This window comes from Pelophylax lessonae (genome assembly GCF_965119305.1).
Source record: "Pelophylax lessonae genome assembly, chromosome: 12".
Taxonomy (NCBI): Eukaryota; Metazoa; Chordata; class Amphibia; order Anura; family Ranidae; genus Pelophylax; species Pelophylax lessonae.
Genome location: NC_138779.1, coordinates 116381105 through 116403726, shown reverse-complemented (window position 1 = coordinate 116403726; position 22622 = coordinate 116381105). Strand labels below are relative to the sequence as shown.

The 22622-nt window shown below is 44.9% G+C and overlaps 1 protein-coding gene across 2 annotated transcripts in view; it reads left to right on the top strand.

Moving 5' to 3' along the window:
• LOC309568522 (C-Jun-amino-terminal kinase-interacting protein 4-like) overlaps positions 1–22622 on the top strand; it is a 203620-nt gene that overhangs the window by 49778 nt on the left and 131220 nt on the right. The window contains exons 6-7 of one of the 2 annotated variants that reach the window (XM_082274206.1): positions 14209–14302; positions 19583–19612. In XM_082274206.1, coding sequence (XP_082130332.1) covers positions 14209–14302; positions 19583–19612 — 124 coding nt within the window. The remainder of the gene's footprint in view (positions 1–14208; positions 14303–19582; positions 19613–22622) is intronic. The other variant, XM_082274207.1, reaches the window with a different exon arrangement.

Sequence of the window (22622 nt, the reverse complement as noted above, 5' to 3'; positions counted from 1 at the left end):
TAAGGATGGGTCTCCCCTCTATCCTATAACATGTCACAGATCCCCCTATTTGAGTGTGATTTTTGTGAACAAGAAACCAGGAGGCTTGGTTTGGGAGCTAACAATCTAATATTTCAAAACTGTAAAGATGACTGAAGTCAGTGGCAGTACTAGAAGATTACTGTGGTAGCATAAGGTATCCTACCTGTCAGAGGTCTTCACAGGGCGATGTCTATGCATGTATAACTGCAGTCCAGATCGCATTCCTCCAGCAAGGCAGGCTGCCTTCCGACGGCCCACGGACCGCATGCGGCCCGCCAGGGTCCGGTACCGCCGGCCAGGCTGATCACCATCCAGGGTGAAGTTTGGGGGGCCGATGCACTCCCGCAGGCGGCTAGGCCGAATACAGCATCCCGCAGGCCGCTGCTAAGCCGCCGCCATCCTAACAGGCCGCCGCCATTGTCTTGCAGAGCACACGAGACCGCCATATTGGCATAGCCTCGTGTCTCCAGCATGGGGGCAGCCATGTTTGAGGTGACCAAACACCTCGTGGAGCCAGGGGGAGGCGCCAGAAGGAGTGTTAAGGGGCGGAGCCGCCTCCTTTACCCAGGAAAAAGGGCCAAAGACTTCCTGTCTGTAACAGGACAGCACTGAGCAAGCTGATGAAAACTTCCGTGCATCAGGGATGAGCCTTGGGGTCTCTCTCTCTCTCTGTGGGGTCCAAAAAGGCAGGTAACACTGAGGGGCGCTGTTGCGACAGGGGGATACAAAAAAAAAAAGTTTTTTACTTTGTCATTTTTTGTCGCTGGCAAATGTCTTGTATAATCATTGACCCTGCCGCATAGGTATCCCCACCTGATCCCCTCAAGGTGGCCGCAGGACCCTCCAGTACCCCACTTGTTTTTAATGCATTATCGACAGTTTTTGGAGTCTTTGGTATCCCGGGTGGAGGTGGCCTGTCAGGAACGGGGGTCAAGAAGCGACCCCCGCCTACCCCCATTTTTTATCTGATACTTCAGATACGGATTCGGAGCTGGTCAATGCAGCTGCAGGTCCCTCTTATGGGGCTGTTGTCTCAGGTAATGTCTCCTCAGCAGTGAGGAGAACGTTTCTGCCTCCGCCATTGCACAAGAGTGGTGGATGCACTAGTTGTGTCCGTCCGGGAAACCTTTAGTTTTGAGGTTACGCCGGCAGAGGTAGCTGAGACTGAAATTCCTTTGTGGTACTTGTTAGCCTACCAAAAGGGCGAAGGATTTTCCTTTACCCAAATGGGGTAGTTTTGACACGAACCCCTGTTATTTCCTAACGCATGGCTAGGCGCTATCCGTTTGAGGAATCCCTCTTTAAAGGATAGACGGTACCACCTGCTGTCTTGCCACAGACTGTTAGGATAAAGAGGACCTCGTAACCAACGAGGACCTTCCCTCTCTGCTCATAAAGAGTTTGTTCGTTCCGCGAGGGCGGGCGATAAGGCGAAACCCTCCAAAGCCCCTTCAGAGGGTTTTTCAAAGGGCGCTGGTCGGCTAAACAAAAAGTCCGGCTCAGCCAAGCCTGAAGAATACAGCCTGATGCGCCCCTACCCATCTCTGGGGTGGGGGGATGTCTTCACCGGTTTCCGGATCCATGGCTTGCCAGAACCCCGGACTAAGGGGTTCGCGAGGTCATACGGTCAGGATACAGGATCGAGTTTCGATCACTTCCACCGGTACGATTCTTCCCTTCTAACATTGTACGGTTTCAGGGGTTCTATCGAACCTGTTCACAATGCCCAGGAAAGAAGGGCAAGGTGCGTCCAATTCTGGACTTGGAATGTTGGATACATCCTGGGCAAGAAAGTTTCTCCTTGCGGAAAAACTCCAGAAGGTTCAGTCAACGATTCGGATGTTGCTGTCCGTCAATTGGCTGGGACGGATGGTGGCCTTCTTAGAGGCAGTACCGTATACCCAGTCTCATACCCGAATTCTCCTGAAGGAGATTCTTTTCTTATGGAATCAGAATTCCGATTTCCTGGACAATCGGATCCGGTTGAGCGAGCGGACCAGGGAGCCTCCGATGCTTAACCAGGGGAAGTCATTCCTTCCGATAGTATCCAGGTTACCAATAGGGTATCGGAACTGAGAGCGATCAGATTTGTCTGATTTACTGGACTGAGCAGCTCTAGAGCAGCCCGATTCTAATCCAATCGCACAATGCCACGGTCGTGACTTATGTCAAGAAGGGGCACTTAGAGTGTCCTGGTGGCCATCGAAACGACTAGCATCTTTCGTTGGACGGAACGGTTTGTTCCGGATCTCCCCACAGTGTTCACTCCGGGGGTGGGAAATCGGCAGGCAGATTATTTCAGCCGTCAGATTCTGGATCAAGGGGTATGGCCTCTTCATCCAGAGGTTTTTCACTAGCTGTCCCTTCAATGGCGCCCCCCGGATGTGGATCTGTTGGCACCTTGGTTCAACAGGAAGGTGCGGAGGTTTGTAGCTCGCACCCGCGATCCTCTAGCGGACGCAGCAGAAACGCTGATCGCCCCGTGGGGGCAGTATCAGCTACGGCATGCCTTCCATCCTCTCTAGTTACTGCGGAAACTTCTTCGCAGGATAGAGGTGGAGGGAATTCCAGTTATTCGGGAAATTCCGGACTGACCTCGTCGAGCCTGGTACGCCGACTTGGTGAGGCTAGTCGCGGACGCTTCTTGGAGACTTCCTCTCAGGGAGGATTTGCTGTCTCAGGGACCGATCTTCCACTTTGCTTTACAATCGCTGGCTTAATGGCCTGGCCATTGAGACCCAGGTACTGAAGGACAAGGGAGTGTCAGCTTCAGTTATTCCTACCTCTAGTTAAAGCAAGGAAAGCGACTTCCAGCACATGGAAGTCTTATATTGCATGGTGTGAATCTTTTGGATTTCCCCCACATACCTATTCGGTGACCCGAATCTTGGTCTGTCTGCAACAAGGGGTTGAGCAGAAACTGTCCTTGAGCACTATCAAGGGTCAGGTTTCAGCGTTAGCAATCTTCTTTCAGAAACCTTTGGCTAATCATTCCTTGGTGCGGAATTTCATCCAGGGGGTGCGACATCTGGCTCCGCCAGTGCGTGCACCCTTACCGCCTGGGATCTTAATTTAGTGTGGTCGGTTCTTCAGAAACTTCTCTTTGAAGATATTAGGGAGATTCCCTTGCTTACATTATCCCAGAAGGTGGCCTTCTTGGTGGCCATTACTTCTGCACGCAGGGTGTCAGAACTGGCCGCATTATCTTGACGTTCCCCATATCTGGTGGTTCATAGGGATAAGGTGGTTCTTCTTCCAAATCCATCCTTCCTTCCTAAGTGGTTTTCAGAGTTTTCGTCTGAATAAAAATATTGTGTTACCTTCCCCGTGTCCTAAGACTAGCAATCCTTGGGAGTTTGCATAACACTCCTTGGATGGGGTTCAGAAGGATACACTTGACTACTACGAACTTGTTTTCGTAAGACGGACTCACTTTTTGTGATCACGGATAGCCCTTGAAGGGGGTTGCCTGTGTCTGCCGCGACCATATCTAGATGGACCAGTCAGACGGTGGTACAGGCTTATTCTATTAAGGGTCGGAATCCTCTGTTCCCTGTTAAGGCGCACTCTACTCGGGCGCCTAGTGTCTCCTGGGTCTTCCGCCATCAGGCGTCAGCGATCCAGGTTTTCAAGGCGATGACTTGATCGTCGGTTCATACCTTTACAACATTTTATAAAGTTGATGTGATGGCATCGTCAGATGCCTCTTTTGGCCACAAGGTTCTGCAAGCCGCAATCTGAGGAGACTGTTGGTCTACCTCAAGGATTTGTTGGGTGTTTCACTTAGGTCTCATCTTTTTGCTCGATGAGTCCTTGATGCTTCTGGTTGGCTCCGGTTGGGCCTTCTGGATTTCGATTTCTGTTAGCCCACCCCTCATTTGTGGTACTGCTTTGGGACGTCCCGAGTTGTTATTAATCAACGAGGACTACGTCTGTCAATGAGCGACAGAGAAAAATTGATTTTTGTAAAATCTTACCGTAAAATCCTTTTCTCTGAAGCTCATTGACAGACATAGTACCAGCCCCTCTGTTTTGGAGTTGGGTTGGGTTAAATTCTCTAAACACTGCTTTGTAACATAACTGATTTGCTGTAGCAGGAAGTGAGAGGATATACCCTCTGGGACTGCCCCTAGGGTGTGGCCAGAACGTTTTCTTTCCTGTCTAGTCCTACTCCTGTAGAGGGCAGCATAAACCCGAGTTGTTATTAATCAACGAGGACTACGTCTGTCAATGAGCTTCAGAGAAAAGGATTTTACGGTAAGATTTTACAAAAATCCATTTTTCCCCCTCACTTCCATTTGTTTGGAACAAGCAGTGCACTTTTGTTGCTGTCATGTGCACTGCTCCATGCACACTTTATATCCTAGAGTGCATAGCCCACCTCAGGGGCAAGAAAGAGGAGTGGGGCTACTGTCCCACATACAGTAGGACCATGGAGAACAAATGTAGCCACCCTCTAACAGTAGTCTGATCACAGCACCAAAAATAAAAGATTTGTAGGAGGCTAAGAGCCATAGAAGGTACTTTTTAAATTAGGAATACATACCTAAATAGCTTTTTTTTTTTTTTTTAAACAGAGTTTTTTGCCACCTTTATGACTTTAGTCTCACCAGCAACACTTCATGGGAAACCCATAAGTGTACCCCATGTGCTATTTAACATTGGAACTGGAAAAAGGAGTGTTTCAGAAGCTTATAATTTACAGTTTTTAATGATATCCCCAACGCTAATGCTTACCATGTGCGGTTCATAGCAGGCCCCTTACATGAGATGTTGGTCCAATATAAGCAGGGCTTGAGTCCTGCGGGAACGCATGGGAACGGTGTTCCTGTACTTTTTCTACAGCAGGAACGTTAGCAGCTAGTCCCCCCGACACTATCCCAGCGTCTGGCGCCATCTCCTGCTCTGGGATGGCGGGTCGGTAAGCCCAGATGGCGGGTTTTCGACCCGCCATCCCCGAGCACAGTGTAAGGAAAAGAGCCGGCACTAGAGGAAGGCGAGCCGATGCTTCCTGTATAGTGCCAGCTCCTGTCACAGGCGGAGTGATACCAATGCACTCCGCCTGTGACAGGAGCAAAACAGGAAGCATTGGCTCTGCCGATGAGAGAGGGAGGTAGAGAGAGATGAGGGAAGGAGAGGTAGAGGGAGAGAGATGAGAAAGATGTATATATATCTAGATCGATAGATGGAAATAGAGCGATATAAAGAGACAGATGGAAAGAAAAAGAGGAATGGGGGAGAAAAGGACAAGTGAAAGAGAGGAGAAAGAAAGAATTGAGAGGGGCAATAGAAAGGGAAATTTGCAACTCAAAGTATACGTAACCCACCACCAGTACCCACCAGCAGTAGCCACCACCAGTACCAGCCAGCAGTATCCCCTAGCAGTACCAGGCGGCAGTACCAGTCAGCAGTAGCCACCACCAGTACCAGTCAGCAGTAGCCACCACCAATACCAGCCATCAGTACCCACTAGCAGTGCCCGCCAGCAGTAGCCACCACCAGTACCAACCAGCAGTAGACATTCGGCAGTACCAGGCAGCAGTACCCACCACCAGTACCTGCCAGCAGAACCCGCCAGCAGTACCAGTCAGCAGTACCCAGCCAGCAGTATCCACCAGCAGTACCAGCCCTTGAGGACAGCCAGTTAGCAGCCACCAGCCATACCCGCCTGGGTGATAGCAGCAGCCAGCAAAACCTGCAGGAACCCAATTCAATCCACATAAAAAACAGAAGGGGATCCATCCCCTTCTGTCTGGGCAGATCAGATTGGAGGGCCCATAGAGTAGAGCAGGCTGTGTCCGTGTCTGCTCTGCATATGCTGACATGGACCTGTCATCTGATCTGCCCTCTCTGCTTATTGTGGCCCGCGACTGGTTACCAAGTCGCTAAAGTGGCCCTCGCTCCTCAAAAGGTATATATACACGAACACACACTTTTTTTTTTAATTATTGAGGTGGGGGGGGGTGTAATTCTTGGGCGAGTTCCCACACTTTTTTTTTTTCCCAGGACTTGACCCCTGCATATAAGTCTGTGTAAAAATATACACACCATTAGACTGTATCACGCCTCGGGTCCCAAAATGTTTTCCTAGTCTGTCGTTTTCAAGAGGCATATTGGAGCATTTGGGACAAATAGAAGAATATAGTTTACCTACTGTACTCCACCATTCCCACCATCAACACCAATGGATGCTAAATACACATTGTGGTGCATTATTGCACATTGCGTCATAAGTTTCATTAGGCCAGGCTATTCATTGTGGACCAAAATGCAGCCAAAAACAAAGATGCATCTATTTTTTTTTTTTTTTCTTAAATGAAGCCCTAAAGTTTGGGTGTGTTGTCCTCTACTGTATTAGTGCTTTATGATGGTACTGAAATACACTGGGGTACATGCTTTGCTGTTCATTGCAGTAACATGCGCTTTAAATATCCTTGCAGTGCATACATTTAAAAGGGCCCTTTAAATCGGTTGTATACCGCTGGGCGTTTTTTTTTTTTTTCCTGCAAGGTAAAGTCATATTGTGCTAGTATGCATTGCATACTAGTACATGATGTGAAACTTGCCTTGAAACAAAACTGTTTCAATGCCGCAATGTCAGAGATGCAACCACTTCCTTCTTTACCCATCCTACTTCCAGGTTCGCAGGCTCCGACTCTGTTACTGGCTGGAGCCGCAATGACATCACTCCATGCGTGCGGGAACCACTGTTCATGGCACATGGCTTGGAAGAAACGGCATGGGTGGCCGTTCCTTCAGGGGGCATACGCCAGTCATGTCACTGGCTGCATGTAAGGTAAATATCTCCTAAACGGTGCACGTTTAGAAGATATTTACAGTACCTATAGGTAATCCTTATCATAGTATGAAATAATAACACCTTAGGGGCATGGAACCCCTATGGGTGAAGAAGAGGGGATTGTGATGGCATGTATACATCATCGAAAAACATTAAGGTTCTATTCACACCTGAGCATATTGTTTTCAGGTGTTTTTTTGGGCGTTTTTTTCAGGTGTTTGGAGGCAGGCATTGACATCTAACAAAAACGCTTGTAATCTGCCAAAAAAGAAGCTCATGTATTTTTTTGAACTTCAGGCGTTTTGCTTCAGGCGACAAAACGCTCATATGTGAACAGGGGCCATTGAAATGAATGGGATTTTGCTTGTTGGGCGTTTTGAGACTTCAGAGATGAGCGTTTTACGAGCTGAAAAACGCTCAGGTGTGAACAGGGCCTAACTCGTCAATTTAGACGTGGATCTAAGTACCAGATATACATGAGAAAAAGGAGGAGGATGGAAGAAGAAAGCCTAGAAAGAAGGTACCTTGAAAGATCCCAATAATGTTGCCAAATCAGTCATTTATTGATAGAAAACCAGCAATTCAACATAAATTGTAAGGAAAGCAACCTCCACCATACAACTGTGTATAAAAACATGTAAAAACAAGAAGTGCATGATAAGAAGTCCGGGCTCTAAAGTGCAATATAGAACGGAGGTTGTTTTCCTTACAATTTATTTCTAATTTCTGGTTTTCTATCAATAAATTACTGTTTTGGCAACGTTAATTGGATCCTTCAAGGTACCTTCTTTTTGGCTTTCTTCTTGTAGCCTCCTTCTTTTTCTCAAGCCTTATTACAGGCTTACCTATAGGTAAAAGTCAGTAAAGGAAGTTTTCTTCCTCTTTAAGTGCCGGTTCACACTTCGGCGTTGGCGGAGATCGCATGTAATTCGGAGCGCACTGCTCCTAATTACATGTGATCTGATGTGCGGATGCGAGTTCAGCCATACACTTTGTATGGCTGAATTCGCACTGTATCCGCACCAAACACGCACATGAGGCTTTTTTTGAGCCGCAGTAGAATCGAATCGCACAGTGGTTCACACTTGTGCGATCAGATTCTGTGCGTACTTGCAGATCGCACTGCGATATGCGATCGCAACTGGGGGTGCCGTTAACTTTTAATTGACACCCCCTGCGTATCGCATATGGCAGTGTGAACTGCCAGATGTGCGGATGCCATTCGGGAATCACGCTGCATATTCGCAGCGTTCCCGCATTGCACAAGTGTGAACCGCCACTAAAGGGAACGCTGCAGTAATAGCTCAAAATATGTATTTACTAAACATATGCTCGAATACCCCTTTAGGAGAGCCTTGTGGCAAACCTCATGAAAGCAGTAGTGTCAGTATTCAGATATATGTACCTTGTAGGTTCTACAAATAAAAATTGGTTTCTGGTTGTATCCCGTTACACTGAATAGCATGACTGAACCGTTTGTGATTGTTGTTTTTTTTGGCTTTTTGATCTTAATATAGCTTTGTAGTGAATGGGAGGCTTTAGTTGTACCACTGGAATTTGACTTTAATATAAGTATGTGTTATTAACCTTATACTTACCTGTTACTATTCATGAAGAGAGTTGTTTCTTACAGTGATTAGTCAGGCTAATAATAGGGAATTACCTATAATGTGCATCTGGGTCATCTGACACAGGAGGATTCTATTTAGGAGCCTCTCATATGAACACATAATCACAGGTTCAGAGTAATATCATCAAACTGCTAGGTAAGGAACTGCGTAAAAGCAAATTAAATGTTTAATGTGATATTAACCACTTCAGTCCCAGAAGGGTTTATAAACCCCCTTTATGACCAGGCCATTTGTTTGCGATATGGCACTGCGTTCTTTTAACTGACAATTGTGCCCAAAAAAAGGGTATGTCCTTTTTTTCCCACAAAAATAGCTTTCTTTTGGTGGTATTTGATCATCTCTGCGGTTTTTATTTTTTGTGCTATAAACAAAAAAAGACTGATAGATTTAAAAAAAAAAAAAAAAAAAACAATCTTTTTTACTGTCTGCTATAAAACACATCCAATAAAAAAAAAAATGTAAAAATCAGTTATGCCAATATGTATTCTGCTACAGTTGTGCTCATAAATTTACATACCTGGCAGAATTTGATTTCTTGGCCAATTTTCAGAGAATATGAATAATAACACAAACTTTTCTATTACTCATGGTTAGTGTTTGGCTGAAGCCATTTATTTGAATCAACGGTGTTTACTCTTTTTAAATCATAGAGACAACAGAAAATACCCAAATGACCCTGATCAAAAGTTTACATACCTCAGTTCTTAATACCGTGTATTGCCCCCTTTTACATCAATGACAGCTTGTAGTCTTTTGTGGTATTTGTGGATGAGGCTCTTTATCTTCTCAGATGGTAAAGCTGTCCATTCTTCCTGGCAAAATCCTCCAGTTCCTGTAAATTCTTGGGCTGTCTTGCATGAATGGCACGGTTGGGATCTCCCCAGAGCGGCTCAATGATATTGAGGTCAGGAGACAGAGATGGAAACTCCAGAACCTTCACTTTATTCTGCTGTAGCCAATGACAGGTTGACTTGGCCTTGTGTTTAGGATCATTGTCATGTTGGAATGTCCAAGTACGTCCCATGCGCAGCTTCGGGTCTGATGAATGCAAATTTTCCTCCAGTATTTTTTGATAACATACTGCATTCATCTTGCCATGAATTCTGACCAAATTTCCTGTGCCTTTTGTAGCTCTCACATCCCCAAAACATCAGCGATCCACCTCCGTGTTTCACAGTAGGAATGATGTACCTTTCATCATAGGCCTTGTTGACTCCTCTCCAAATGAACCTTTTTTGGTTGTGGCCAAAAAGCTAAATTTTGGTCTCATCACTCCAAATGACTTTGTGCCAGAAGGTTTGAGGCTTGTCTCTGTGCTGTTTGGCGTATAGTGCCTCCTTATTGTGTATCTTGAAACAGCCACACCACATGTTTTCAGAGAGTCCTTTCCTCCAATAAACTATCTCACAGTTTATGGTAAAACTTTCCATCCAAGAGGTGAATTAGGAAGAAAAAATTCTAGCAGGAGGTGCATTTTCTAAACAGTATAGAAAGCTGAAGACAGCTCATATACAAGTAAAACTTGTTCACTTCACTGGGTGTATGTGAGGGTTTACATCCACTTTAACTACTTTAGCTCCGAAAGGATTTACCCCCTTCCTGACCAGAGCAGTTTTTGCAATTTGGCACTGGCGCTGTTTTAGCTGGCAATTGCGCAGTCTTGCAATGCTGTACCCAAATTAAATTTGTGTCTTTTTTCCCCCCACAAATAGAGCTTTCTTTTGGTGGTATTTGATCCCCCCTTGGATTTTTTTTTTGCAATTGTAACGAAAAAAGACAGAGATTTAAAAAAAAAAAAAAAAAAAATGAAATCCAATAAACTACATTTTTTTCATACATTTAGGCCAAAATGTATTCAGCCACATGTTTTGGGTAAATAAAAATGCAATAGGCATATATTTATTGGTTTGCACAAAAGTTATAGCGTCTACAAACTATGGTACATTTACTTAAATTTACGCAGATTTAAGTTTATGACTGCCGATCTAATTTCTTGAAGTGTTGAGTCCATTGAATATTTTTTTTTTTTTTTCACAAGTGATTGAAAAATGACAAAAAAAAAAAAAAGCATTTATGCTATGGTAAAAATCACCTCCTACAGCTCACGGATTTACTTATAGTGAGAGCAAACCCTGTTGCTGTTTCAAATTAAACAAATCAGTGCTGCAGCTGAATGTCGTACCTGCAAAGCAAACAGCGGTTACTGATAATGCACAGTATCACTAAAACAACTTTTTTTTATAGCAATCTGTGCCCAAAAAAGAGTAAAATGTATATGGCGAAGCATAAGGGCAATCCGCCCCTATCTCAACTCTAGCCCCTATGCTTCGCCATATATGCTCCGTTTTTTAGCTGTGGTGGTAAAATCACCTCCTACAGCGCTGGAGTCACTGATTTTACGTATTGTGGGAGCAAACGCTGTTGCTGCCAAAATAAACAAATCAGTGCTGCAGCTGAATGGCGTACCTACAAAGCAAACAATGGTTAACAATAAAACACAGTAACAAAACATTACAGTATAGCATAAAATACAATAAAACTGTAAGAACAATAAAACAACAACTATTTATTTATTTTTCAAAATTTTTTTTTTTTCCTTTGTTTTTTTTTTTTTTTTTACACTTTTGTAACGTTAAACTTTCCAGGTTAGGGTCTCTCAAAAGGTCATAGCCATCTAGCATCTTTCAAGACCCTGTGTGAAAGTGTGCCCTAGACCGCCGTGCTGTACCCTATACTAATATTCTTCTAGTGTGTGGTAGTTATCCGTCAGGGTGCCTCTACTCTCTACAGGTTCGAATACTGAGCCTGATTCTGACAGTGAGGCTTCCCCATCGCTCTCATCTGTCATGCTCCGTATCCAGTAGGCTTCTTCACTAGTGTACCTTTAGTTTGACATTTTGGCCACTAAATTTACAGGTACCTAGTGTGACTCACAGGTTTTAAAAAAGCACCTCTTGTCGAGGACTGTTTGAACCGCTACAAAAAAAACTTAACTGTTAGTACTAGCAGAGATCAGGCCTGACTCTGCTAACGCTGCGGTTTTGTGTGCTGTGTATTGGAAGTGACAGTGATCTATTGATACTGCTCTTATTTGGGTGGGCTGGGGGGAGGGGCTAAGCGCAGATGCTGGCAGGTGTCAGGGCTGATCCTGCTAACACCTCCATAATTTCCTGTGCTTGTGTTTACATTACACAGGCACAGGAGGTTCTGCCATTGGTCAGAACCAATCACCAGGTCCAGGTCATAAATCATTGGCCTGCACTAGATGACTGAATAGTTCTGAACCAAATCAGATTGACGCGGGGGCATGCGCACCCCCTACCTGCGGGCGCGTATCACCTACAGGTATGTGATTTTGCGCAGCCGGGCCGCCCTGCCGCAGTATGTATGCGGTGGGCTGTCTAGAACTTGTTAAGCCAGTGCAGCTGGGAATGGATTTTGATTCATGTATGGGCAATATGGTTGTACAGAAGTCGGTCTAGTGATTAACTTCTGTACAATCGCCCTGTTGGGTTTTCCCTGCTCAATCAGTGCTGCATACTATAGACTGCAGCGTTGATTAGTGCATTTTGATAGTGGGAAGTCTCTCTGTCGACAGAATACAAACGTTCAGCATGGAGGATTTATCCGTCCACCTCAAATGTGTGGATGGGGGAATTGGGTCAGTATTTTCCCTCAACATCCTGGTTGAAGGAAAAAAACTGACTAAGCTACCTTTTTTGTGTATAAATTTGTATGTACTAGTTATTTTTCGAAGGGATCGATGGGTAAATATTCAGAAAACCATAGAAAATGCTATAAGACCATGTTTTAAAAATTACATCTTAATTGAATACAACTTCTACCAGTAGCATATTCTAAAGTGGTTGTAAACCTCTTACATGAAATATGAACAAAGCAGAAAGCATAGTGTGTAACAGGGGCGTAACTACAGGGGTTGCAGGGGTTGCAATTGCAACCAGGCCCCATGCTTCCGGGGGCCTGTGCGGCTCTCCTGTACACCTGTATAGGAGGGGCGGCAGGAGGAGATTGGTTCCTCTGTATGCTTCCCCCACCGCTCCTCCTATCCAGTTCACTTGTGTTCTGCTGTCTCTGGGCCCCTGTTTGCCTGTGTGGTTCCCCCCCCCCCCTCCCCCATTGTGCTGCCATCTTCCTCCCTCCCCTCTCCTGCCAGCTGCTGCAAGGGATGTGTCACAAAAGAGAACCAGGAAGGGGTCGGTAAATATGTAATTTACCAGCTCCTTCCTTTTCTGAATGGACAGAGTCATAGTCAGTGACATTGTAAAAAAATAAAATAAAATTATAAAAACAATTACAATTAAAATGCCAAAAAAATAAAAAAAATACTGACACCAGTGGGTGAACTTCCAGGATTGCAAAGGTCACACTTGCGACCGGGCCCTGGCATTCCATCACCGTGGGGAGGCCCCAAGATGGCAGGAAGGGGGCCAACTGCAGAACTTGTGAAAGGGTCCAGCTGCGGGACTGTAATAAAGGGCCCTGCAGCGAGAGTAAAGGGCCCTCGGGATCAGTGGGAGAAGCCCCAGGCTTGAAGGGAAGGGCCACAGCCAGGGGTCCGGGGGGCCCTTCATGGTTTCTTGCACCGGGGTCCTGAAGGTTATAGTTACGCCTCTGGTGTGTACCTGTCTCAGTCCAGAACATTAAGGCTGGGTTCACACTGGTGCGATGTTGGACATCGCAAGTGATTCACACCGCACTGCTGTGCAGATTACATGTGATGTCTGTGTGATGCAAATTCAGCCATACAGAAAGTGTGGCCGAATTTGCATTGCATTCGCACTAAAATGGTGCAGGAGCCTTTTTTTGGTCCGCACTGGAATCGTATCGCATGGGTGCACACACCTATGCGATCCGATTCCTGCAGCATTGGTCAGCATGCATTGCGGTCTGGGAACTTATCTGTGAATGTCATCTGGTTTGCATAGGGCAGTGTGAACAGGCTGCCAGAGACATGCGATGCGGGAACCCGCACTGGAATCGCGATGGTTCCCGCATCGCAATAGTGTGAAATAAGCCTAAGGGGTTGATTTACTAAAACCGGTGCACTCAGAATCTTGGTAGCTCATCAGCTTCTAACTTCAGCTTTTTAAATGTAAGTTTTGGCAATTAAACCTGGAAGCTGATTGATTTCTTTGCAGAGTTGCAGCAGATTTTGCACTTTCCAGTTTTTGTAAATGACCTCCTAAGTGTCACTTCTGTTTGATGCTTCCTTCCTCCTCGATCTGCATGAATCACTTCTTACAGGTTTTCCTGACACCAAGTGGTAAAAAGGTGATGGGCGAGGGAGCACCATCACACAGCCTGTGATAAATACCCTCCGCTTTGTTCCTATGTGCTGTGTGAAGGAGGGGGTGTGTCCCTTCCCTCCAATCCGCTCCCAGATCTCTCTTCACTGAGCTCTGTAGAGTGTAGCTTCAGCTCCCCACCCCCTGCTATCTGAAAGCTCAGACCAGCTTTATAAATTCTGCTTTTTGAACTGCTATAGAGAAGGGAGGGCTGCAAATAAACAGGTACAACTTCTGTAGAAGGTGTGTTTCTTTTTTGTGCATCACCCGAGGCTAGTCAGCTAACTAGGTTTATGTAGAAGTTGAGAACCCGATTATTTCTGCAAGTTATATTCCATAATGAACATTTATCTCTTGGATAAGAAATTGACATAAAGAAATGCCTTGTGTTCTCTGAGTGTGCTGTAGTTTGTTAGTCTCATCTCATCTATCTTATTCTTTTTTTTTTTAGAGAAAAGAAAATGATGCTAGATTTCCAGGAAGCGCCATCGTCTCTAGAGAGTGTCTCAGACAGTGGAGGCCCGGAAATCCCTAATAATGAAAAGGTGTTGTTCATTTTATTCTAAATTAATGTTCCATTTATCATGTTCAAAAAACATACATTTCTCCTTTCTATAAAATGTATCTTTATTAAAGTCGTGGCATGACAAGAAATGTATACAATCGGTATTCAATGCAGCAATCAATAAATGTTACAAATCCAAACTGATCAGGTGAATGTAAAGTAACAATTGGTTACGGTGGGAATTCGGGTTTGGTTGGCACACAGAAAAGTAATTCTAGGGTGATCGCATACATGGACAGATGAAATCATTTGAATAAATAAATAATACGTTTTTGGTATCCAAGTAATGATTATTCTCCCATGGGAGTGATTGTTATGTCAAATAAGCCGTGATTATCAAAATAAACCAAATTGGTGTAAACTGGGTTTTAATTGGCTGCTGTATAGACATCTTTCATCCAAATACTTCCTAAAGATTTATCATTTGTAAGCCACCTCCTTAAAGGGGAACTGTACTCTTTGCCATAAAAAAAAAAGCCAATCAGAGGGCAAAGGACTGCAGCTCATCTTCTCTCTGAACTGACTTACAATGCTTTGTTCTGCACTTCTTCTACAAAATGTGATACAAGGGCTTTATTATGACTGGATGTACTTTGTTTTCAGCTTTGCTTCCTGTTAGTCATCTGTTTCTTTGACAGGGTGTATCTACAAGTTATTATCTTTTATTACCATTGTACATGTTAAAACATTACCTTTTTGTTTAGAAGACCTATAACCATTTCTTAAAACATTCTGATATATGAACTGTGTGTATGTATGTATATCATATATATATATATACACACACACACAAAGAAAGGAGGCGCAAACACCTAGTGCATTGCCCTTTGACACCTTCTTCTGAAAATGTATTTGTAATGCCAAAAACATACTCAGAAACATGAAGAGTAAAATCGCATAAAAAAAGTCCACCTCAATGTGGAAAAGACAATGTCCCTGTGCTAGGACTGACGCGTTTCGGCAGACACGCTCCCTTCCTCAGAGCTTACTTTTGTGTTTTTAGTCTTTGGCGTTTCCCCATCTGTGGGGAGGAGCACGCCTACAATTCTCGATAGAGTGAGCGCTTGGTTTGTTTAGGTAGAGATATATATATATATATATATATATACCGTATTTATTGGCATATAACACGCACTTTTTCCTCCTAAAAATGGAGGGCAAAGCTGCAGTGCGTGTTATACGCCGATATCTTAAAAAAAAAACCCCAGGCAGCGCCAAAAGGAGGCAGAGGGGGGCGGGCCAGGCCGAGGAGAAGGCAGGATGAGCGGTCGCTGTCATAGGAAGTCCCGCCACCTATGATATACAGCAGAGTGGCCAGGGCGCGTGACGTCTATCATACGGGCCAGGACTTCAGATGACAGCGGCCACTTGTTCTCCCTTCTCCTCGGCCTGGCCCGCTACCGCTCTTTGTAATGGCGCTGGCGTAGTTGCAATAAATGACACTGCGCTGGCGAGGCTGCAATAAATGACACTGGGCTGGCGAGGCTGCAATAAATGACACTGCGCTGGCGAGGCTGCAATAAATGACACTGCGCTGGCGAGGCTGCAATAAATGACATTGCGCTGATGAGCCTGCAATAAATGACACTGCGCTGGCGAGGCTGCAATAAATGACACTGCGCTGGCGAGGCTGCAATAAATGACACTGCGCTGGCGAGGCTGCAATAAATGACACTGCGCTGGCGAGGCTGCAATAAATGACACTGCGCTGGCAAGGCTGCAATAAATGACACTGCACTGGCGAGGCTGTAATAAATGACACTACACTGGCGAGGCTGCAATAAATGACACTGCGCTGGCGAGGCTGCAATAAATGACACTGCGCTGGCGAGGCTGTAATAAATGACACTACGCTGGCGAGGCTGCAATAATTGACACTGCGCTGGCGAGGCTGCAATAAATGACACTGTATAGCAACACAAAAAAAAAATCGGGTATGATGGCGCTCCCGGACAAAATGACATAAAAAGAAAGAAAGAACTTGGATGCTGCTCGGGATCTGGATGATAAGCTTGTTTATTAAAATCAATAAAATAGGCTCCTGGTCAGGGAGAAACCAATGGTGTGCCAAGGATGTAATACTAAGCATGTAGACATGGTACCAAAGAAGATGACTCAAAAAGCAAGGAGGACCCAGAGGCAGGAAAACAACGCCTTACCACCTATAAGGTCTGGACGGTGTGTCACCTGTTGATGGACTGACTGACAGCCTCGATCGAATCGGGAACCTTCGCTGCGGGTGAGTCTCCAGATGGGGCGATGCCTGGGGTGAGAAGAGGTTGATGGGGGGGGTAGTATGCTTAAACCCAGACCTCCAGCTCCGGTGGCGGTGCGCGCCCGAGGTGGCAGCGGCCGCTGCTCGTCAGTCCCTGTTGTCGCGGCGCCGGGAGATGACGTCACCAGGTGCCTAGCGCCGACGTGCGCACCAGGGGCTGGACCAACGATGTAGCCGGAAGTGTGGAGGTGGCTCACCAACGACCGGCTCTTGCACAACCAAAGGATCACCTGGCGGAGCTATTGGGGAATGCCACAATTGGAGGGAAATGACATGTTTCGGGCCAAGCCCTTCTTCAGATCTGAAACATGTCATTTCCCTCCAATTGTGGCATTCCCCAATAGCCCCGCCAGGTGATCCTTTGGTTGTGCAAGAGCCGGGTCGTTGGTGAGCCACCTCCACACTTCCGGCTACATCGTTGGTCCAGCCCCTGGTGCGCACGTCGGCGCTAGGCACCTGGTGACGTCATCTCCCGGCGCCGCGACAACAGGGACTGACGAGCAGCGGCCGCTGCCACCTCGGGCGCGCACCGCCACCGGAGCTGGAGGTCGGGGTTTAAGCATACTACCCCCCCCCCATCAACCTCTTCTCACCCCAGGCATCGCCCCATCTGGAGACTCACCCGCAGCGAAGGTTCCCGATTCGATCGAGGCTGTCAGTCAGTCCATCAACAGGTGACACACCGTCCAGACCTTATAGGTGGTAAGGCGTTGTTTTCCTGCCTCTGGGTCCTCCTTGCTTTTTGAGTCATCTTCTTTGGTACCATGTCTACATGCTTAGTATTACATCCTTGGCACACCATTGGTTTCTCCCTGACCAGGAGCCTATTTTATTGATTTTAATAAACAAGCTTATCATCCAGATCCCGAGCAGCATCCAAGTTCTTTCTTTCTTTTTATGTCATTTTGTCCGGGAGCGCCATCATACCCGATTTTTTTTTTTTTTGTGTTGCTATCCTCTCCACCCAGTTGGGATCTGGGTTAGGGTAGGCAGCAGCCCGGACTTGGACGTGACATTTAAGGTGGACCCCCTTGGGACATTGTCCGACCCCATTATCCCAGCCCCGCCGTCTGACCACCGCAACCACAGCGCCAGGACTTTTTGTTTATACTTAATAAATGACACTGCGCTGGCGAGGCTGCAATAAATGACACTGCGCTGGCGAGGCTGTAATAAATGACACTGCGCTGGCGAGGCTGTAATAAATGACTCTGCGCTGGCGAGGCTGCAATAAATGACACTGCGCTGGCGAGGCTGCAATAAATGACACTGCGCTGGCGAGGCTGTAATAAATGACTCTGCGCTGGCGAGGCTGTAATAAATGACTCTGCGCTGGCGAGTCTGCAATAAATGACACTGCGCTGGCGAGGCTGTAATAAATGACACTGCGCTGGCGAGGCTGTAATAAATGACACTGCGCTGGCAATGCTGCATTCATGGGCACTGGTGAGGCTGAATTTGATTAAAAAAAAAAAAAAGTTCAAAGCTGTTTATTTCAAATTTAAACTCTTTTTCCTGAAATTTCCCTCCTAAAATTGAGGTGCGTGTAATACGCCGAAAAATACGGTGTGTGTGTGTGTGTGTGTGTATGTATATATATATATATATATATATATATATATATATATATATATATATATATATATATATATATATATATTTATTTATTTTTTTTATTTATTTATTTTTTCCAAGCTGCCCCCTTCATGCAGATTTTCCTTAGGCAGAACATTAGGGGCTATGTGTGGGAAACTTTTGCTTCTTTAGTCTGTTCAATAATCTAAATGTACAGTATTTTCTCATGCTTTGAACCCACAGACAAACTCCTATAATTGCAATTTGCTAATATAGTTCTAGATGGATCCCAATGGCCTAAATGACCCCTGGGTTTCTAAAAAATATCTCAGGTACTTCGGTCTCCCTTCCATATTTCTGGACTCTGTTGCTGCCTACCCCAAGCTTGCCATAGACGGGTAGTTCAGCTAACAGATTCCTCCATCCACACAAATAAGGCCCCGCCGGGACATTGTATTCTGACAATGGGCCTCGCTGCTGTCAGAGTACACTGATCAGCAGCGGCAGTCAATTGGCTGCAGCCGCTGATCAACAAAAGTTTTCCAACTTGACCGTTAAACAGAAGTTGATCAAATTACTTACTTCTGTCGAACAGGGACAGCCACACACTGATCGGAATTTGGCTGCTACCTGCTGAAGTGGCTGAATTTCCCATCCGTGGCCAGCTTTAGAGATAGATACTCTTTATCACCTTTTCTGTCTTCCAGTATTTTCTGTTGAATTCTCTATAATATAAAATCAATATAAAAAAACTTCATGGGAACAACTCCTAATGGTCGCAGGAGGTGTGCAGATCCAATAACGCAAACACGTTGTTCTCATCAAAAGAATCTCCGAATGATATAAGAAATTGCTGGGTGGTATATACCTAAAAACAAAAATCAAATCTATTTGTTTACCATTCCTTAGATGTAGTGGCTGTATTCGATTTTTATTCAGGGCTTTTTACTTTTATGGTCACCTGGTTACATAGATAGCGAAGTTGAAAAAAGACACCAGTCCATCCAGTCCAACCTATGATGAGTGATCCTGTAAAAAGCACATTCCTGTCCCTTCTTTTTTGCTTTAAAGGATAAGTTACACATTACATTTTCCACTTGTCCCCAACCCCCCCCCCCCCCCCCCCTGCCATTCAGTAACTGTTGGCGCGTATCAGAGGTCTGCAGGATCCAGGCATTGCACCCATGATTTGCTGATGCCTTACAGGCTGCAGGAGAATGAAAAAAATAAAAGTACATTTTTCTCCTTGCAAAAAGATATGCATTTATTATTATAATTTTTTTTTTAGAGATGAACATGGCCTTTTATTTCTCCATTTTATTTTTATCTGCCATTTCATGGGGGATTGATGGGAAATATTAGTTAACGTTAGAAAGGTAAAGACATTTGTGCTTTCTTTTTAACACATAGGAAATGACAAGGACACTGCAAGATCAACAGGTATTTTCTGTATTTACTGAGTGTTCTTAGTCTAAAATAATGAAAACGAATGCATGCCCCAGATCTAAGAATAAGTAAGCAGCAATATTTTACGTTTTTGGTTTTGGGTTCAGCTATGTTTAAGGCCTCTGGCGTTTTTTACTGCTGCTGTTTTCAGCTGCAGGCGTTTATATTCTGCAGCCAGTAAACTCCCCAGCATGTTATCCTATGTGTCCATGTACACCAATAAGCTTTTATCAGTGATTTTTAGCAGGGACATTTTCTGTCTTGAAAAAAAACAGAACTAGTGGGTTTTAAGAGGAGTTTTTCAGCTGTAACAACGCTCTAACTTATAAAAGCTTAAAACCAGTGAAAAAAGCGGCTATTCATCACTATTACAGCATTTTTGAGCCATAAGCTTTTGTGGGAGTATAGTTTTGTAAAAGAAAAAAGCTAACAAATGCAACAGCTAAAAAACGCTACTGCAAAAATGCTGCAAAATTTATTCTACAGCTTTCTACAGCTAACGCTACTTGCGTTTTTTTAACGTTCATTGTGCATGAGGCCTTAAGTGATTGTAAAGCCTTACACACACCCAGTGAAGTGACTGGCCTCAGGTGATACACTGAGATTAAACAAATCCTCCTACACAATTTGCACCAGTTTATCGGTAGCCCTTTCTTCTCTACAGTCTCCCCCACACATTTTACACAGCATTCCTGAGCTCTGGAAGAAAGGGGTGGGGATCTGATGTCACACACTGCAAAGCAGGCAGCTGAGTGTAATCTGAGACTGGAGTGGAGGGAATGTACACTCCCCCCCCCCCTCTCTACGCAGTCGCCTAGAAAAACATGCACAACGGAGACTGTCAATCTCTTGCTATATGCTGGAGGGGAGGCAGGGCTGTCTGCTGGGATTGCTTGGTGTTGGCATAGACTGTCAGAAGTGACTCGTGCAGATAGCGGAGGAATGGCTGAGCAAACAGAAATCAAACAAGGTGCTTTGGGTGGAGACAAGTACATACTATTGGTGGAAATGCTTTGTTCATTTTTTCATTTTAGGGGTTCACAACCACTTTAACTTTCTTGCCTGTACCAAAAAGTGATCTATTACTTTTGGGTGGACTGACCCTTTAAAACGAGCCCCACAATTTAGAGTAAAGTTGTTTTTTTTTTTTTTTTTTTTAACCTCAGCGGTATTCACGAGTGTGGCTCGGGGTTAACTTTCAGTACCAAAAGCGGTAACCCCGAGCCACACTAGGGATTACTCCAGAACGTTTCTCACCTTCCCTGCGCTCCCCCGCCATCCTCCTGACACTCTCTCCCCGCTCTGTGCACGGACGATTGCCGGCACTTGCCTTCCGGTACCCTTCTCTGCGAGCGTTACGACGCAGCAGGATGGAACTGGCAGCAAATTCAAAAGTGTAAATACACAAATGACATCAAAGCTGTGATCCTAACGGATTACACTGTATCATGCCATTTCACCACAGGATTGCACCTGGTGACTTTTCCAGTGCCCTGCCTGTGCTTTTCCAGTTCTTTGTGCCTGGAAAATTTTGAAAGACCATGGCATCCAAAAAGGCGTTTTTTTTTGCGCAAAATCGCTTTTAGACGAGACGGAGTTACTTGAATAACTGAACGATAGCGATTCGTGGGAAAATTTGTCATTAGGTACGGAAAGTGACGACAGCGATGATTCTGAGGTCTCTTTCTGTCACATAGCTTGTGGAATTTGGGAAGTATATCAAATGATTCTTCAGAATTTCTAACAGAGCTATGTGCCAGAAAGAGACATCAGAATCATCGCTGTCGTCACTTTCCATACCTGATGACGAATTTTCCCACGAATCGCTATCGCTCAGTTCTTCAAGTTTCTCTGTTTCGCTGTCGCTATTTTCCAGTTCATCTAAAAGCGATTTTGCGCAAAAAAAAACACTTTTTGGACTCCGTGGTTGTTTTCTATTTTCCAGGCACAAAGCACCGGAAAAGCACAGGCAGGGCACTGGAAAAGTCACCAGGTCAAATCCTGTGGTGAAATGACATGATACAGTGTAATCCGTTAGGATCACAGCTTTGTATCATGTCATTTAGTGTATTTACACTTTTGAATTTGCCGCCGGTTCCACCCCCCTGCTTTGCAAAGTTCGCAGGGAAGGGAACCTGAAGACGGGTGCCGGAATCGGCCGAGCACACAGCGGGAGGACGGCGGGGGAGGACTGAGGGGGAGGACGGAGGGGGATCGCAGGGGAAGGTGAGTTTTAAAATGTAAAACCGATTTCTATGCAAAACAATGTACCGCTTTTAGCACAGAAATCCTGACATAATCAGACCGCCAGAGAGGTTAAGGGATTCTTTGACTTCACAGAAGATTGGCTTCAAAGTAAAATCTACACGTAAAATATTTGCAGTCACTGGTCATTATAAGTACATATATTTTCTGTGTCCTTACTTTAACCAAGTGAACCAATTTCTAACATAGTCTGTTATTCTTACTGCAATAACACGAAGAAGGAAAGTTGGAAGCTGACTGGTAGCTCCCGGATTGAGTCATTGACTCATTATCATTGCTCTTTGCTCTCCATGCAGTGTCACTTGTAGAGGGGAATGAAAAGTGCAGTAGTGAATTATTAATGATTTAAGTCTAGGAGTGCTCTAAACTATTCATAAAGGAGATCTTATTGTCCAGTAGTGAATCGGTAGCAGTGCTAGGGAAGGGATTGGTGTATGTAAGATCCCACAAAAGTGACATTATTTCTGTATTGATACATTACTACTTCTATGCATGGGAACAACAGCCAGTGGCATTATTGCCAATAAACATCTTTGTTAATCATGGAGGGAAACGACTCTGTCAATGCAGCGACACAACATCAAAGTTTCAGCAATGAAGCCACCACGTGGTTAGCTTCATTAATGATTCATTTAAAAAAAAAAAAAGCATAATATTTAAAGGTACTTTATGGACACATGTTATTATTTTGCAATTCAATAATTAAATTCACGGGAGTAAATCCTACCAGTTTAATAGT